Source organism: Neoarius graeffei, chromosome 2, assembly GCF_027579695.1.
Source record: "Neoarius graeffei isolate fNeoGra1 chromosome 2, fNeoGra1.pri, whole genome shotgun sequence".
NCBI classification, from domain to species: domain Eukaryota; kingdom Metazoa; phylum Chordata; class Actinopteri; order Siluriformes; family Ariidae; genus Neoarius; species Neoarius graeffei.
The window spans coordinates 98,975,219-98,995,020 of record NC_083570.1 but is presented as its reverse complement, the minus strand read 5'-3'; the positions used below and the strand labels follow the sequence as shown (position 1 = coordinate 98,995,020).

Below are 19,802 nucleotides of genomic sequence, written 5' to 3'. Positions count from 1 at the left end.
TCTGAAGTTGGCGTGTGATGGACAGTGGCGCCAGGGTGTCTGAAGTTGGCATGTTGTAACATGCCCTGACAACTAACGAGTTGGGAGCCACTATGTCTGACAAGGGTGCCTGTTTACTACTTTTAAAGGTCAAAATAATTAAGACCTGGCACCGCAATTCTGAACAGCCGCCCCCAACTTTGTAGAACAAAGTTGTGTCCATGATGTCAGGCAGAGGTGTCCTGAGGGAGTGAAGGGAGTCTCACCAGGCGTGAGACTGGGCGTGTGTAGGTCCGGTCCTTGACCTGCACCTGTGCAGTACGTACCCTGCCATCTGCTCCAGGGATGACAGCAGTGACCTTGCCCACAGGCCACAGGGCACGTGGGAGTTGAGGGTCGACAATCATCACGATGCTGTCAACGATGAGGTCCTCCCGGTCTCGTTGCCACTTGGAGCGGGTTTGAAGAGAGGGCAGGTAGTTCCTGATGAACTTAGCCCAGAATTGGTCCGCAAGGGCCTGGCACTGTCTCCACCTGCGCCTGCTCAGGATGTCGGAGTCGGTGTAGACCACTTGTGGTATGGAGGGGTCGTGCCGCCCCATCAGCAGCATGTTTGGAGTGATGGGATCTGGATCTGCGATGTCTGACGAGGTGTAACCCAAGGGCTTGGAGTTGATGATGCTTTCCACCTCGATCAGCACTGTCCTCAACACCTCCTCAGTGACTGTCTGTGCATCGAGTGTAGTGTGTAGGGCAGCTTTGATGGAACGGATCTCCCGTTCCCAGGAACCACCGAAGTGCGGAGCATGTGGAGGATTGAACTTGAAGTCAATCTGTTGACTGGCTAAGTGGGACTGTAGCTCTGGGCTGAGGGCTTTGAACGTCTCCTGCAGTTCAGACTGACCCCCTCTGAAATTGGTGCCTTGGTCGGAGAGCAGCTCATGTGGCTTCCCTCGGCGTGCGATGAAGCGCCGCAGAGCCATCAAGAAAGCATCAGTGTCCATGCTGGTGAGGAGGTCTAGATGCACTGCATGGATTGTCAGGCACTTGAAAACGATGCCCCACCGTTTCTCAGTGCGTCGGCCGATTTTGATGAGGTACGGCCCGAAACAATCCATTCCAGTGGAATAGAAGGCTGGCTTGTGCAAGCGCAGACTTGATGGTGGCAAGTCAGCCATTCTGGGGATCACTGGTGCACCTCGCCACTTCTGACACTCTGGACAGCTGTGCTGATGTTTCTTGACAGCCGCTCTCCCACGCACGATCCAGTACCGCCGGCGCAGCTCAGCAAACACTCGCTCTGGTCCTGGGTGCGCCAGGTGGCTGTCGAAGTCTCGGATGATGAGCTGGGTGATGGGGTGCTGAGGGTCAAGCAGGATGGGGTGCAGAGTCTCCTCCTCAACCGTGTCACACCTGCGCAGACGACCTCCGACCCGGATCAGCTGTGTCTCAGCATCGTACTCCGGGGACAATGTGAGAATCCTGCTGTCAGTGGAGACTGGCTTCCCCGCTGAGAGCAGGGTGAGGTCTTCGGGGAAGGAGTCACTCTGTGCCTTCCTGAGGAGTGTCATCTCCGCTTGCCTGTAGTCCTCAGCTGTGATGGCGGATGTGGCCGCCCCGTGACGCGCTCTGACTGTGGCCTCCAGCAGCTCTGGATATTGACTGAAGGTCCCTGCATCAGGCAACGCAGGGTCAGAGGTCACGGTGATGTGGCCGCAGAACTGGGACTTCCGCAGCTCGGTGGCGTCCTGCAGCAGCTCCACTGATGGTGACGGTGCACTGATGAACAGGCACGCTGAGGTGGAAGACCGATGCTTGACAGCCTTGGCGGGGCCTTGAAGTGTCCACCCAAGGCGTGTCTTCAGGGCAATGGGTCCACCTGGTGCCTATGTGCACAGGCTCGATGGGGATGAGAAGGTCTGGGTAGTCAGACCCAATGAGGAGCAGCGGACGGGCCTGAGTAAAGGAGTGAAGAGGCAGCCCTCTGAGGTGGCGGTAGGTCCTTTGGAGAGCCTCAACTGGGTGTGAATGAGGGGACAGTCCCAGTTCGGGTGATGTGAAGGCCCGCTGTATCTTGTACCGCTGCTGCGGTTGACTGAGGGATGACACAGAGAAGGACACTGACCTCCCCGGCACCGTTCTGATGTCATGACGGATGGTGCGGAGGGCCAGGTTCTCACTCTGTCCTTTGAGGCCAAGCTGCTGCGCTGCTTGGGGGAGGAGCATGGTGCGCTCTGACCCGTCATCGAGGATGGCGTAGGTCTCCATCTTCTTGCCCCCGTGATGAAGGAGCACCTTCACCATCTTCAGCAGCACACAACTACCTCTGCGTGCTGGGTCGAGGTAGTAGGTGGATGGCTGGCTGGGTGAAGACAGTGTCGCAGTCTCCGGCCTGCTTTGTGCATTCACCTCATGCAGTACCTCGAGGTGCAGGCGATTGCACTTCGGGCACCGTGCCTTGAGGTAGCACTGAGCTGCTTGATGGTCGCGTCCACACCTCCAGCACTTCTTCCCGGTCTTGATCCACTGGAGCCTCGGTTCCAGTGACATACTCTTGAACGCAGTGCACTGGTTGAAGTAGTGCTCTGTGCTGTTGCAGAAGGGGCAGTACTTCTTTGGAGGCTCCACCTTGGCGGGTGTGCGTGGAGCTGACTTTGATGGCTGCTGAGCTGACTTGGTTGGGGGGTCTACCAGCAGGACCGTGGTGGAGCGTGTGGCTGCCGGCTGCTTGCCTCTGGTGCTCCGCTGCCGCTCTGCCTGGCTCGCTGTTGCCTTTGGCGGGTCGTTGGTCTCGTCCAGCTGCACACCAACCTCGTGCTGTAACCATGCGGCGAAGTCCAAGAGTGTGGGGACAGGCACACGGTCTGGGTCGATGTACCGCCTGAAGGCAGTACGCAGCTCGTGAGGCAGCTTGGGCAGCAACCGAGACACATGCGAACCACACCGTAGCTCAAGCTGTTCCTGGGTCCCCATCTTATCCAGCATCCCCACCAAGGACTGCACCTTCAGGGCGAAGTTCCTGAAGCCTCTCTGGTCACCGCTCCTGACAGGGGGCTCAGCCAGGACCTGGTTGATCTGCCTGAGTGCCAGTTTGCGGGGCTGCCCAAAGAGCTTTGTGAGGGCTGCCATCGTATCACTGTAGGGATAGCTGCTGTGGCAGTAAGCATCCGCTACCAGGACAGCATCCTCTAGCTTCAGGTGGTCCAGCAGGATCTGATATTTGAAGCGCTCTGTCGCGTCGGGTGGTAGGACGTTGTCGAGCGCCAGCTGCATCCTGTTGAACTGCCGTGGGTCGTCCTCGGTGAACGCTGGGATTCGCATCTTGGGCCCGCGGTAGGTCAGCTCCTGAGGGGGAAGAGATGTCAGTCGCTGTGGGACAGGTGACAGCCTGTGATGATCTGGTGCTACTGCCCTCTGACCGGCCGACACCGGTGATGACGTCCGCTGTCTCTGAGCAGACGAAGGGCGCCGTGGGCTGAATGGCGCTGAGTACTGTGGGGTGGCAGGAAAGGGTGAGGATGACGTGAATGAGTGACCCCGTGGCAGATGCATGCTCCTCAGGTGCTCTGTCAGCTCTGCCGTCAGTGGTGTTGGCAGATGGGGAGCTCCTCCGTGTGGCGGTGTGGACGTCGCTGCCTCAGCTCCTGCGATGTGTGGCCGAGGTAGAGGTGACGACTGCTCCGCCACCGGGGCGCGGCGATGTCCACTGGTTGAGTCAGCAGGGCTGTATGTTCTGTCATGCTGCAGTGGTGATGATAAGACTGCTGGGGGGGTTCCAGGCGTGACGGCTGGAACCTGGATGTCCCTCGCTGGAGTGCGTGGAGGTGATGCATAGTGTTGTTGCAACAGGTACTGCACATCCCGCTGCAGCTGCCGATTGTCCTCCCGTATCTGCTGAAGGGCGAGGAGGATAGCTGCTGACGTGTCCAGGGGAGTCTGCCCAGCAGGGGGAGTGTGTGATGGCTCCCGGGGCCTGCTGTCTCCCACATGGGAAGAATCATCCTGGGTGTGTGCGCCGTCCTGTGGCAGCCGTCGCTGAGCCTGGGTCACCACGTAGTCATCCAGGTGCCTGGGGTGGTGGTGCTCACGGCGAGGACGGGCACTGCCATCATGAGTGGACATCCTGACTGTGTAGAATGCTGTATCCGGCTCGAAGGACCATATAAAAATGGGTGTCCGGTGATGGACAGGGTAAAGGACTATATAAGAGGGACACTGGATCAGGTATACAGCGAGCTACCCAGGCTGTCCGGTTAGAACAGGAATTAATGGATGTCCACTCACGAGAAACCGTGTAAACCGTGGTTTTACTAGAAAACAGAATAAATACAAATACAACAAGACATGAGCAATAATATACACACAAGCAATAATGTAAATAATAACAATGATATAAATACAAATACACATCGCATTAAATATATATTAACACAAATGAATAATAATTATATACAATGTAATACAAATGTAAAACACACAAATGAATACTATATAAGTAAAACAATGTAAAGCCCAATGAATGCTACTTACACCCCATAATAAATAACACAACACACTAGATACTGACTATATACACGATATGTACACAATATGTACAATGTGTACAACGTACACGGGGGATGAGGATAGCTGCCTACAGCAGCTATCATTACCAAGGTGCGTGGTGCAACTGCTTACAGCGAGTCACACCCGCATGAAGACACAGAGTGTGTCGACTGAATGAAGGGGAGCATGGCTCCTTTAAGCGCTGCCCCGCGCTGTATTGCGCATAGAAGGTTAGAATATGTGGCGCGGTTATGAACTGTACATACCACCACTACACTCCCAACACGGCAATAGCTAATAATGAAATGTGCTCCCGTAACAAACCGTGGTCGAGAAAACAAGCGCTATCATTACATGGCTACTGAACAGAACAGAACAAACACGTAAGAAAATAGACAGACACAGGATGAGAGAATAAGAGAAGAAATACTCGCTAGCCTTACCGCCACATGTAACAGTTACAGATAACGAGTACACACATAACACAGTAGCTACGCAACAATAAACAACTTACATTCAAGGACGCACGGAATGCTCACACGGCACAAATGATGGACGTTGGATCCTGACACGTCCGCGATAGAAAGACAGAAAGCAAGAAAGAAATGAAACCGAGAAAGAAAGAGAGAAACGGATCCAAATATTCACTGATGAGAAGCAGGTGTTGCATGGAGTCCCCGTCTGATGTGTGCCGTGTTTTCCTCGATGTTGGTGCGCATCTTATATAGTCCACGCAGCACAGTGTGATGGACAGTGGCGCCAGGGTGTCTGAAGTTGGCGTGTGATGGACAGTGGCGCCAGGGTGTCTGAAGTTGGCATGTTGTAACATGCCCTGACAACTAACGAGTTGGGAGCCACTATGTCTGACAAGGGTGCCTGTTTACTACTTTTAAAGGTCAAAATAATTAAGACCTGGCACCGCAATTCTGAACAATGTCCAATGTTCATAATTGGTGTGTAAACAATAAAATGGTCATAAATCAGGAGAAAACAAAATGCATGTTAATATCTACTTATCAAAAAGCAGCGAGACTTAATACAGCAGATCTGGAGATTGACCTTGGTGATACTAAGCTATCAAATACTGTTACAGAGAAATTGCTTGGTGTAACGATTGAGAAAAACCTTATTTGGAAATCTCACATTGATAGTGTGGCTAGATCACTAAGTAAAGGTATCTATTTGCTAAGAAGGATAAAGGAATTTTTACCTTTGAATTGCCGCCTAATCTATTACCCTGTCCACACTAGGGATTTTGTACCGATACGAAACTACTTTCGTACCGCAACACCTGTCCACGCTAGCAACTATACCGGTACTGTAGCGGTATAACTGTATTGGTACGAAACCCACAAATGTATGGGTTTCGTACCGGTACAGCATCGGTACTGTAACGCTTCGCTGTAGTGTGGACAGATGAAGCGGCTCTGTATCGATACAAATATAATGCACAAGCGCAATGAACCATTCCTACGTCTTCCGGGTTATTCATACAATACAATACACACGCGCTTTCCAGCTGTAAATAAAACGCCAAAATGGCTCAAAACGACCGTGGAGCTACATGGAGCAAAGAAAGGGAGAGGGAGGGAGGGAGGGAGGGAGGGAGAAAGAGGGAGGAAGAAAGGAGGAAGAGAAGGAAAGAGGGAGAAAGGGAGGGGAAGAGAAGGAAAGAGGGAGAAAGGGAGGGGAAGAGAAGGAAAGAGGGAGGAAGAAAGGAGGAAGAGAAGGAAAGAGGGAGAAAGGGAGGGGAAGAGAAGGAAAGAGAGAGGAAGAAAGGAGGAAGAGAAGGAAAGAGGGAGAAAGGGAGGGGAAGAGAAGGAAAGAGGGAGAAAGGGAGGGGAAGAGAAGGAAAGAGGGAGGAAGAAAGGAGGAAGAGAAGGAAAGAGGGAGAAAGGGAGGGGAAGAGAAGGGAAGAGGGAGAAAGGGAGGGGAAGAGAAGGGAAGAGGGAGAAAGGGAGGGGAAGAGAAGGAAAGAGGGAGAAAGGGAGGGGAAGAGAAGGAAAGAGGGAGGAAGAAAGGAGGAAGAGAAGGAAAGAGGGAGAAAGGGAGGGGAAGAGAAGGAAAGAGGGAGAAAGGGAGGGGAAGAGAAGGGAAGAGGGAGAAAGGGAGGGGAAGAGAAGGGAAGAGGGAGAAAGGGAGGGGAAGAGAAGGAAAGAGGGAGAAAGGGAGGGGAAGAGAAGGGAAGAGGGAGAAAGGGAGGGGAAGAGAAGGAAAGAGGGAGAAAGGGAGGGGAAGAGAAGGAAAGAGGGAGGAAGAAAGGAGGAAGAGAAGGAAAGAGGGAGAAAGGGAGGGGAAGGGAAGGGAAGAGGGAGAAAGGGAGGGGAAGAGAAGGAAAGAGGGAGAAAGGGAGGGGAAGAGAAGGAAAGAGGGAGGAAGGGAGGGGAAGAGAAGGGAAGAGGGAGAAAGTGAGGGGGGAAAGGGAGATTCGTTTTCTTTGTTTCTTTCTCAACTGCCTCACGCGTTTTATACGATTCGACTGAATAAATGACCACCAGAAATACAGACTGTACACTGACAACAAAAAGCACACACACGTCGTTTCATCCGCCATATTCTCGGAAAGAAGTTACTCGGTAACCATGGAAACATTTCGCGCACGCGCATTTCAACTTCCGTGAAAGAAAACCGCAAACATTTCTCGCTAGTGTGGACAGATGCACTAAACTGTACTGGTATACTTTGTATCGATACAGTTATACCACTTTCGTACCAGTATAAGTGTGAACACGGTGTATGATAAAGCATTCATGCAACCACACGCTGATTATTGTATTACTGTTTGGGGAATGTCAAGTCACGTGATCCGGATTTGTCTCATCTCATCTCATTATCTGTAGCCGCTTTATCCTTCTACAGGGTCGCAGGCAAGCTGGAGCCTATCCCAGCTGACTACGGGCGAAAGGCGGGGTACACCCTGGACAAGTCGCCAGGTCATCACAGGGCTGACACATAGACACAGACAACCATTCACACTCACATTCACACCTACGCTCAATTTAGAGTCACCAGTTAACCTAACCTGCATGTCTTTGGACTGTGGGGGAAACCGGAGCACCCGGAGGAAACCCACGCGGACACGGGGAGAACATGCTAACTCCACACAGAAAGGCCCTCGCCGGCCCCGGGGCTCGAACCCAGGACCTTCTTGCTGTGAGGCGACAGGGCTAACCACTACACCACCGTGCCGCCATCCGGATTTGTAAACTGCAGAATATTGCATGAAGAATAATTTATGACAAACCAAAATTGGCATCATCTACCCCACTCTTTAAAGCCGCTGGCCTCCTTCCAGTTCAACAAAGGGCATCCTTCAGAACTTGTGTTATGGTCTACAAAGCCCTTCACAACCAAGTTCCTCAGTACCTGTGTGACATGTTTCACCTCAAGTCAGCAGTTACCAAGAGGACAACGAGAAGTACTGTAAACAGTGACTTATGGGTTCCAAAGGCAAAGTTAAATGTTAGAAGATGAGCAGTGCACTATAATGGCACGATGGTCTACAGGAGCTTACCAGCTGAAATGAGGAAAAATACCGTACTGTTTTCGATTCATTTAGAACTGATGTTTTTAAGTATTTTTTGAGGCAATTATAAATTTTGTTGGTATTAGATATGTACATAATTATATAATATTTTTTATTTTTTATTTTTGTCTTCTTGAGTTTATTTTATTTTATATATTACATGGTATATTTCTTATTATCAGATGGCCCAATGTAAGCTTAGCGGTGCTAAATTGGCTCCATCTTCAAGACAATGTGTTTTAATGTTCCCTCAGAGAAAAATACGGAAGCCGCGAGAGGCCCTTCATATAATCTTTTTTTATTCACCTTGTTATCCCGAGATAACGACATAATTAATTCAGGATGTCGAGAAAACAACACAACTAATTCGAGATCTCCAGAAAACAAGACAATTATTTCATGATCTCAAGAAAACAGCTGGGCGGCACGGTGGTGTAGTGGTTAGCCCTGTCGCCTCACAGCAAGAAGGTCCTGGGTTCGAGCCCCGGGGCCGGCGAGGGCCTTTCTGTGCGGAGTTTGCATGTTCTCCCCGTGTCCGCGTGGGTTTCCTCCGGGTGCTCCGGTTTCCCCCACAGTCCAAAGACATGCAGGTTAGGTTAACTGGTGACTCTAAATTGAGCGTAGGTGTGAATGTGAGTGTGAATGGTTGTCTGTGTCTATGTGTCAGCCCTGTGATGACCTGGCGACTTGTCCAGGGTGTACCCCGCCTTTCACCCGTAGTCAGCTGGGATAGGCTCCAGCTTGCCTGCAACCCTGTAGAAGGATAAAGCGGCTAGAGATAATGAGATGAGATGAGAAGAAAACAGCTGAGATTTCTAGCAGAGCTGCGCCCCCTGTGGGTCAGACAACAAAGACTTAGAAATTGGCGGACATGTAACAGAGCAGAAATGGCTTTTTACGATGCCTTGAGAGAGAGGTGGGTCCCAGAGGAGATTATTCCAGACATTCTAATGACTAAAGTTGCGTCTATACAGAATGAGAAATAGCCCCAAAGTCAGCATATCACAAGTGTCTTGGCGCGCTTGAATGAACCATTTCTCAGCTGTTTACTCGAGATCATGAAATAATTGTTTTGTTTTCTCGAGATCACGGAATAATTGTTTTGTTTTCTCGAGATCACGGGATAACGGTTTTGTTTTCTCGAGATCTCGAATTAGTTGTGTTGTTTTCTCGAGATCCTGAATTAATTATGTCGTTATCTCGGGATAACAAGGTGAATAAAAAAAGGATTATATGAAGGGCCTCTCGCGGCTTCCGTAGAAAAAAGCAATAAGCTCTTGTTACTAAAATGAAAGATGCTTCTATCGAGAATGTTACTAGCTCCGCTTATCTTGGTCATACCGTATCAAATGAGGAAGGCCATTCAGTATTTACCATCCAGCGCACTGCTTCAACTCATAAAAAAGTGGAATGAGTTAAAAACTGTACTCACGGACCGTCGGATAAAGCTGTCCACACGCGTAAAGTTTCTAACTGCTTGTGTGTGCGTGCAGTCATCTCACCTACCGTACCCAAGCCTGTAATCTTAACGCCTCGCAGCTGGTAAAATTGGAATCCATGTGGATGAATTTTTTTAGAAAGCTTGTCCGCAATGGTTTCGAGTGTGTCAATGCCCCACCATCAAGTCAAAGAGGAAGCTGTAAAACCCCATTTATCGAAGAAGACGACGTGGACTGGCCCTACAAACATACCAACAACTCCCTCACCCACTCCTCACCAATCCTTAACTTCTGTCTGTCTCAACACCTGAAGTATATTGTCCATATAAGTAGACTTCCTAACTCTGCCCTCCGGAAACAAATTCTGTTCCGATCTAACAATAAGCCGTATACTTGTAATATCTAGAGAAGCTACGAAAAACTCACTGGACTCGCAGCAACGCAACTACAAAGAGAAATGCAGTGCAAGTCAAGTTTCCTGCCTCCAGGAAGAGGGGTATCCAGACCAGAAGTAAAGGCTAGTATCCCTGGTTACTTCTGCTCGAGCACGTCGCCCAAAGATCCATATCTTTTGGGGGCAGCCATGGCCTGAAGGTTAGAGAAGCAGCCTTGGGCCCAAAGGGTCGCCGGTTCGATTCCTGGGACTGGTAGGAAAAATGTGAAGGGAGTTGAGTGAATAAACAGCACTTTCCCCTCCTTCTGTATCATGGCTGAAGTGCCCTTGAGCAAGGAACCCCTGGATGCTGTAGCATAGCTGCCCACTGCTCTGAGTATGTGCGTGTGCTCATTGCTCACTTGTGTATGTATGTGTGTTCACTGCTTCAGATGGGTTGAATGCAGAGGAGGACCAAATAAAGGCTTCTTCTTCTTTGTTGGAGCATTTAATACTGGGCACCTAACCCAGTGAAGCAGTGGAAGAGGAAAAATGATGATGATGATGATGATATCAACATAATACTAGGAATAGTAACGATCCGAATATCCATAATAATGCTGTTGCTGAATCTTAGACATATAATAAACATTCACAGTCTGGGATTTTGGTCCATTTCTAACTGCAAATAACATCATTTTGGCCATTGAAAATGTCTGGAATACAGTCAAATCTATGTAGTATTTCCCATTATAAGATTACAGTAAACCAAATATATAACTACTGATCTTACAGACATGTCTTAATTTAAAGCTTGAAATGTGTAAAAACATCTAAACAGCCTCAATAATCTTATTACCATTTATAACAATCTCATCTCATCTCATTATCTGTAGCCGCTTTATCCTGTTCTACAGGGTGGCAGGCAAGCTGGAGCCTATCCCAGCTGACTACGGGCGAAAGGCGGGGTACACCCTGGACAAGTCGCCAGGTCATCACAGGGCTGACACATAGACACAGACAACCATTCACACTCACATTCACACCTACAGTCAATTTAGAGTCACCAGTTAACCTAACCTGCATGTCTTTGGACTGTGGGGGAAACCGGAGCACCCGGAGGAAACCCACGCGGACACGGGGAGAACATGCAAACTCCGCACAGAAAGGCCCTTGCCGGCCACGGGGCTCGAACCCAGGACCTTCTTGCTGTGAGGCGACAGCGCTAACCACTACACCACCGTGCCGCCCTTATAATAATCTCATGATAAAAAATATTATTCGATCCACATTCAGTGGATATGAACAATCGTGCGTTCTGATTGGCTACTCTACTACTAGGATATCAGCTCATATACTATGAGTAGAGAAAAACAAAATGGCGGAGCGTGTTGCTGAACCAACCGAGGACGAAATAAAAACTCTACTCAAAAACAAAACCCCCAAAAAAGCAAAAAAAAATTTAAAAGCAAGAAAATATGGAATAAAAGTATTTCATGGTAAGAACATACGGTATCTTTTATTTTTCAAGAATTATTATTATGGCATTTTTCACAAATTACTCCTGTCATTTCGCCAGTTTGTTTACATTCTAAGCAGAAATGATTCTGTCGGACATTTTGTATAAAGTTTTTAATTTCTCGAATTTGCAAAAAATAAAAATGCTCTGTTTCTCAAAATCCAGTGAATGTGGATCGAATAAAACAGTTATTCCACTCAATCTCATCGTACATGGGTTATACCCGACTCGGTGTTACGCGCCTCGTCGGCTGTCAGCTCATGTACGACTCGATTTTGTGGAATAATTGTTAAGTGCCATGCTGCCAAGGCACACAACTCTTTTCTTTATAGAGGTGTCTCTGTCTGGATTTCACTGTGAGAGGCAATTTCCAAGTTTCTCTATCAGTATCCAGTTTTTAAATATAACTTAAAGTTGCATTATTTTGAGAGGTGGCTGTACACCTAGTTCTGATAAGTTTGATGATAATAAGAGTATTATTTACAATTTTAGCTTTTGATAATAACTCCTTTTTATATACTTCCATAGATTATTTCACAATTATTCCACGAAATCGAGTCGTACATGAGCTGACAGCCGAAGAGGCGCGTAGCACCGAGTTGGCAATAAGCCATGTACGACGAGATTGAGTGGAATAACTGTTTTATTCTCTCCACATTCACTGGATTTTGAGAACCAGAGCATTTTTATTTGTTTGCAAATTCGATAAATAAAATCTTTATACAAAACGTCCGACAAAATAATTTCCACTTAGAATGTAAACAAACCAGAGAAATGACCGTAGTGATTTGTGAAAAATTAAAAAATATATGTTCTTATTATGGGGGCGGCACGGTGGTGTAGTGGTTAGCGCTGTCGCCTCACAGCAAGAAGGTCCTGGGTTCGAGCCCCGGGGCCGGCGAGGGCCTTTCTGTGTGGAGTTTGCATGTTCTCCCCGTGTCCGCGTGGGTTTCCTCCGGGTGCTCCGGTTTCCCCCACAGTCCAAAGACATGCAGGTTAGGTTAACTGGTGACTCTAAATTGACCGTAGGTGTGAATGTGAGTGTGAATGGTTGTCTGTGTCTATGTGTCAGCCCTGTGATGACCTGGCGACTTGTCCAGGGTGTACCCCGCCTTTCGCCCGTAGTCAGCTGGGATAGGCTCCAGCTTGCCTGCGACCCTGTAGAAGGATAAAGCGGCTAGAGATAATGAGATGAGATGTTCTTATCATCAAATACTTTTATTCCAAATTTTGTTGCTTGTTTTTTGCATTTTTTTAGGGTTTTTTGGTGGTTGGCAAACCAACATAAAGGTGCATTACCACCACTGACTGGGCTGGAGTGTGGAACAGGAGATATAGTGGGTGGACAAACAAAAAACTAGATTATTTTAGCTATTTCTGTTTCTTTTTAATAGTTGATCATTTTTGGCATTTTGTTTTTGAGTAGTTTTTATTTTGTCCTCGGTTGGTTCAGCAACACGCTCAGCCATTTTGTTTTTCTCTACTCACGGTATATGAGCTGATATCCTAGTAGTAGAGTAGCCAATCAGAGCGCATGATTGCTCATATCCAGTGAATGTGGATGGAATCATTTAATTTATTTCTATATTATTTAGAATTATTTATATTTTTATAAGCACTTGTAAATTAGGTATGAAGACCCCATTTTGGGAACCTAAAGATTACTGTATTGTGTTATTGTTACTATAGAAATGATGACATTAGTACAAACCTTGCAGTCAGAACTGCTGTTACAGACAATGAATCAACACCGTCTGACCAATCAGAATGGAGAATGTAACAGCGCTGTGGTATAAAGGATGTGTGTGTTCGGTAGACGAGATTTGATTTGTATGGACGTTTTTTTTTTTGCAGAGTAAGACTTTGAGAATGAACACTAGCTTTGTTTTTTCCACTAAAGTGTACCGGTATGCAGTTCTGATATGGTGTGTGTACTGCAGTGTGTGGAGATATTCACGGGCAGTTCTTTGACCTGATGAAGCTGTTTGAGGTTGGAGGGTCTCCAGCTACAACGAGGTACCTCTTTCTAGGGGACTACGTGGACCGAGGTTACTTCAGTATCGAGGTTAGTGGCTGAACACGTTCTGTTTCTCTTACTCACACTGTGTAGGCACCCTACCGAGTAAACCATGTGTCTGTAATTGCCATGTTAGTGCTCTGTTCATCTTGCATGTTCAGGAGTTACAGTAGTGCTTGAAAGTTTGTGAACCCTTTAGAATTTTCTATATTTCTGCATAAATATGACCTAAAACATCATCAGATTTTCACACAAGTCCTAAAAGTAGATAAAGAGAACCCAGTTAAACAAATGAGACAAAAATATTATACTTGGTCATTTATTTATTGAGGAAAATGATTCAATATTACATATCTGTGAGTGGCCATTCTTTGGTAGAATGACTTGTGTGCTTAGGGTCGTTGTCTTGCTGCATGACCCACCTTCTCTTGAGATTCAGTTCATGAACAGATGTCCTGACATTTTCCTTTAGAATTTGCTGGTATAATTCAGAATTCATTGTTCCATCAATGATGGCAAGCCGTCCTGGCCCAGATGCAGCAAAACAGGCCCAAACCATGATACTACCACCACCATGTTTCACAGATGGGATAAGGTTCTTATGCTGGAATGCAGTGTTTTCCTTTCCCAAACATAACGCTTCTCATTTAAACCAAAAAATTCTATTTTGGTCTCATCCGTCCACAAAACATTTTTCCAATAGCCTTCTGGCTTCTCCACGTGATCTTTAGCAAACTGCAGATGAGCAGCAATGTTCTTTTTGGAGAGCAGTGGCTTTCTCCTTGCAACCCTGCCATGCACACCATTGTTGTTCAGTGTTCTCCTGATGGTGGACTCATGAACATTAGCATTAGCCAATGTGAGAGAGGTCCATCTCACCAAGCAGAGGTACTCCTCTCGTGCCCTCCATAAGCTTCGTCTTCTTATCGTTGACAGATAGGCCTACTCTCTCTGCGTTTTCCTTGAAATATAGATACGTGTCTTCAAGATAGTATAAAACCTCTCCACAAAGATCTAAGTCGTCAGCGAAAGCAAGCTTGTCAAAGCTTGCGCTGCCCAGCTGTATTGGCTGACAAGTAGGCAGCATTTATCTTACAACCCATTCCAATACCAAGTTGAACAGAAGGGTTGAAAGCGGACAGCCCTGCTTCAGTCCGCTTTCGATCGAGAAAGCTGATCTTGATCCTGCATTGGGTGTTATGGACGTAGCACGTTCGTATCGACTTAGATGGGCTGGGCACGTCATGCGCATGGACGAAGATGTGCTCCCAAGAAGTGCCATGATCGGTCAGTCCAGAGGCCGACAGCCCATCAGTCGGCCACGAAAACGGTGGGCCGATAACGTCAGAGAAGACGTGGCACAGCATGGATTGCCACCCGATGCCTGGATGGAAGTGGCACAAGATTGATGGCGCTGGCGACATCTGGTCAGAGCGGCTAGGGATCACCACGGTCCGAGGCCCCCAGAGTAAGTAAGTAATGTGAGAGAGGCCTTCAGTTGCTTAGAAGTTACCCTGGGGTCCTTTGTGACCTTGCCGACTATTACACGCCTTGCTCTTGGAGTGATCTTTGTTGGTCGACCACTGCTGTGGAGGGCAACAATGGTCTTGAATTTCCTCCATTTGTACACAATCTGTCTGACTGTGGATTGGTGGAGTCCAAACTCTTTACAGATGGTTTTGTAACCTTTCCCAGCCTGATGAGCATCAACAACGCTTTTTCTGAGGTCCTCAGAAATCTCCTTTGTTCATGCCATGATACACTTCCACAAACATGTGTTGTGAAGATCAGACTTTGATAGATCCCTGTTCTTTAAATAAAACAGGGTGCCCACTCACACCTGATTGTCATCCCATTGATTGAAAACACCTGACTCTAATTTCACCTTCAAATTAACTGCTAATCCTAGAGGTTCACATATTTTTGCCACTCACAGATATGTAATACTGGATCATTTTCCTCAATAAATAAATGACCAAGTATAATATTTTTGTCTCATTTGTTTAACTGGGTTCTCTTTATCTACTTTTAGGACTTGTGTGAAAATCCGATGATGTTTTAGGTCATATTTATGCAGAAATATAGAAAATTCTAAAGGGTTCACAAACTTTCAAGCACCACTGTAGTAATGAATGTCAATTGATTTTATTTCTTTTTCTTTGCATTTAAAATAAATTTGCATTTATTTGAAAGTGACCATGATCTCTCTCTCTCTCTCTCTCTCTCTCCTTCCCTCTCTCAGTGCGTTTTGTATCTCTGGTCACTGAAAATCCTCTACCCCAAAACGTTATTTCTTCTGCGGGGAAACCATGAATGTAGACATTTGACTGAATATTTCACATTCAAACAAGAATGTAAGTATAAAGACACACACTTCTTCCTTTTTTCTTTTTGTCCATTGAACTTCTCACTTTGTTTCCTGGTCAGACTTTTATCCATCTCCTGTTTACCCACAATGCATCATTTTTCCATCAGCCCATTTATCGATATTTCTCCAGTTTCTTCACCCACAAACGTCTTTCTGAGAAAGAAAGATCCATCCATCCATCATTTCATTTTCCCCATCAGTCTATCCATACATCCTGTCCAACCATCCAGTATTAAGTCATGCTCATCTATCTGTTCATTTGTTCATTTTTCCATCCCCTCCACTATCATCTATCCACAAGTGTCTTCTTAGTCTATATATATATGTGTGTGTGTGTGTGTGTGTGTGTGTGTCTCCATTTAGCCATTCTGTCCATCAGCTATCTATACATCCATCCTATTCTGTTCATCCATCAATCCATCCATCCATCACCAGTTCTTTTCTCAGTCATTGTCCACTCATCTGCCCATCCATCCATTTATCCAGCCATCATCTGTTCATGTATTCATCCTATTCTAACCATCTGTCCATCCATACATGGATGGATGGATAGATATATAGATGAAGTGAGAAATGGGTCTATGGATGGCACATAGATGCACAGACTTGAGAACACAGCTGATAAATGTATGTATGTAGGTATGGACGGATGGCTAGAATGGGGGAATACATGAACAGATGAAGGATGGATGGATTTATGGATGGATGGTTAGAATAAGGGGAATACAGGAACAGATAAAGGATGGATGGATGGATGGATGGATGGACAGACATACAGACTGAGAAGAGAGTTGGTGATGGATGGAAGGGTGGAGTTTTGAACATCATAAACCCTTCCATCCATCACCAACTCTTTTCTCAGTCTGTATGTCCACTCATCCATCCATCATCTGTTCATGTATTCCCCCTATTCTAACCATCCATCCATCCATCATCTGTTCACATATTCCCCCTATTCCATCCATCCATCCATCCATCCATCCATCATCTGTTCATGTATTCCCTCTATTCTAACCATCCATCCATCCATTCATCCATCATCTGTTCATGTATTCCCCCTATTCTAACCATCCATCCATCCATCATCTGTTCATGTATTCCCCCTATTCCATCCATCCATCCATCCATCCATCCATCCATCCATCCATCCATCCATCTTTCTATCATCTGTTCATGTATTCCCCCTATTCTAACCATCCATCCATCCATCCATCCATCCATCCATTCATCCATCATCTGTTCATGTATTCCCCCTATTCTAACCATCCATCCATCATCTGTTCATGTATTCCCCCTATTCTAACCATCCATCCATCCATCCATCCATCATCTGTTCATGTATTTCCCCCCATCCATCCATCCATCCATCCATCCATACCTACATACATTCATCAGATGTGTTCTTAGTCGATGTGTCTGTGTGCCATCCATCCACCCATCCATTCATCACTCCATCTATATATCTATCCTGCCTTCCTCCTTGTCCCTCTATCACGTCTATTGTTTTGCTCTGTCCCCTTCTCCTCCAAATCCCACCATTTCTTCAGGATCCTTCTTTCCCTCACCCTCTTCATAAGCTCCATGTTTTCTCTCAGACATGCGTTCTAGATCAGTCTCTCGCAGATGAGACAGCGAGAGCGAGAGCATTAGCAGCAAATTAATTTGCTCGTTAATGATTGGCCCAGGGAGTCAGCGAGTGTGATTTCCCTGATGGGGCAGTAAAGAGTGGGCGCCCTCCTTTTCCATCTGCCAAGTGCGAGAACACACACACACACACACACACACACACACATGGGCTTCATTGGACACACTCTTGGCCTGAAAAGGGCTGCCCTCAGTACAAGGGACCTTTCAGATGAACAGTGTTTTGAACATCGTAAACTTTTCCTCTGTGAAGTAATACACTGTCTGATGTTGAGGTTTCCATAATAAAGGTGGAGAAGAGACTAGTCTTTCATCAAAAAAGGTTCAGATTCTGTTAATATGCAAATAGGAAACGCCGTCATGGTCTTGATTTGCGTATTGTACACGGATTGACTCTTATATGCTGTATTATGATGCCTGTCATGTTTTCAACTCTGACTTTTTTTTTAGAAAAAGGTTGCAAAACTGCTGCAGTGGCAGTTTTCACACGTGTCTGCGTGTAAATCAATTATTTTTCCGTAATAATCCTCAACACACAACTTTAACTATCTCTGAAAAAAAAAACTTGATTAACTGCAGAGACTCCGCATGAGTGCGTGTCAGAAAACCACAGAAACAAGACGAGAGATGGAGGTGTGTGTGTGTGTGTGTGTGTGTGTGTGTGTGTTGCTGAGTGATGCAGTGGTATGACTGAACAGATGGGGTGGTTCTGGGACGGCGAAGTTGACACAGTACAGATTGTCTCTCAGTCTCTCTCTCTCTCTCTCTCTCTCTCTCTCTCTCAATATCTCGATTAACAGTGTTCTGTGAAAGTGTAAATTCATGCAGGATCTCTGTGTACAAATGAGACGGAGAAAAATACAGCCTCGGAACGCGTCTGAGCATTTGCATGCTTAAAAACTGTTATTCCTCTCACACTTTTCACGTTTTTCCATCTTCTTCTCTTCCCTCTCTCTTTTTTGTCCCTCTTTAAGGTAAAATCAAATATTCCGAGCAGGTGTACGATGCGTGTATGGACGCGTTCGACTGCCTGCCCCTGGCCGCTTTGATGAATCAGCAGTTTCTCTGCGTGCACGGTGGCCTCTCACCCGAGATACACACGTTAGATGACATCAAGAAGGTGCTCACACACACACACACACACACACACACATGCGCGCATATGAATATGCAGATGGTTTTAGTCTCTGAATAAAATTTCTTGCACAGAGAAAGCTGACCTTTATGTCTGTTAAATTAATAAATCATTCAGTCCTGCTTGTTTTCATCCGTCTTATATCTGCATTGCATCCTAATCAGGGCTTTGAACCAGTTCAAGGAACGAAAACCGGGAACTTTTTCTATTTCACATGGAACAGAAACGAAACCAGAAATTTTATTATTTTTTATGTTCCGGAACAGAAACGCTTATTAAAAATAATGGTAACCGGTTAATACCGGTTTTTATTTCGTTCCTCAAAGTTTCCGTAGCCTACAAATAAAAAAGTCATTCTTCTCCTGCGCAAGTTTCTATGACCCGCTGGGGTTCACTTCCTGTGTGACGTTCGCTGACTGAATGGAGAGAGTGGGAGGGTGGACTACCATCACGTCTCCACATCTTAAATAAGAGGTAAATATTGCAGTCTATCGTTATTCAAAAACGTCAGTTTCAAACACGATATCAATATATTTGTCCACGTTAATGAGAGGCTCGCGAACATTAAATGACGTTAACCTCTGTTAGCCTATCAATGCATAGGGCCTGACTAGCCTTTGGTAACACACTAAACGAATTCTCTTTCATTTTTGGCACTTTTTCTGTTTGTGTAGATGGGAAGACATACTGAGAATCCAAATCGCCAACATTTGAAATAATAATTGTTTTGAATTATTTCTTGTCTTATTTAATGAAGGTTGTAATAGAATTAGCTGACATTTGGCTTAAGCTGGATGAGACAGAGACATAATTTTATAGCCATTTGTTAAACAGCTGACAGGGAACGTAATTAACCGTTCCGGGAACAAAATTTTTTTGTTCTAACCGGTTCGGGAACGTCTATTTAATGGTGGAACCCAAAACCGGAAACGTTAAAATTCCATTTCTGTTCGGAACGAACCAATAGGAAAAAAATTCTGGTTCAAAGCCCTGATCCTAATATGATTTTACATTCTATCTATCTATCTATCTATCTATCTATCTATCTATCTATCTATCTATCTATCTATCTATCTATCTATCTATCTATCTATCTATCTATCGATCGATCGATCGATCGATCGATCGATCGCCCAAGGTCACTTTATAAGGTACTGTATGTAATGCAAAGTAACCATAAGAAACAAACAAAACCCTTGGTTTTATGCGAAACATGGCTGACGTGGGGCGGCACGGTGGTGTAGTGGTTAGCGCTGT

The 19,802-nt window shown here is 46.2% G+C and overlaps 1 protein-coding gene across 5 annotated transcripts in view; it reads left to right on the top strand.

Moving 5' to 3' along the window:
* The window catches only part of ppp3cb (protein phosphatase 3, catalytic subunit, beta isozyme), a 197,489-nt gene that overhangs the window by 123,563 nt on the left and 54,124 nt on the right, over positions 1-19,802 (top strand). For all 5 annotated transcript variants that reach the window (XM_060915270.1, XM_060915268.1, XM_060915267.1 and 2 more), the window contains 3 exons: positions 13,322-13,446; positions 15,641-15,752; positions 18,385-18,530. In XM_060915270.1, the coding sequence (XP_060771253.1) occupies positions 13,322-13,446; positions 15,641-15,752; positions 18,385-18,530 (383 nt within the window). The remainder of the gene's footprint in view (positions 1-13,321; positions 13,447-15,640; positions 15,753-18,384; positions 18,531-19,802) is intronic.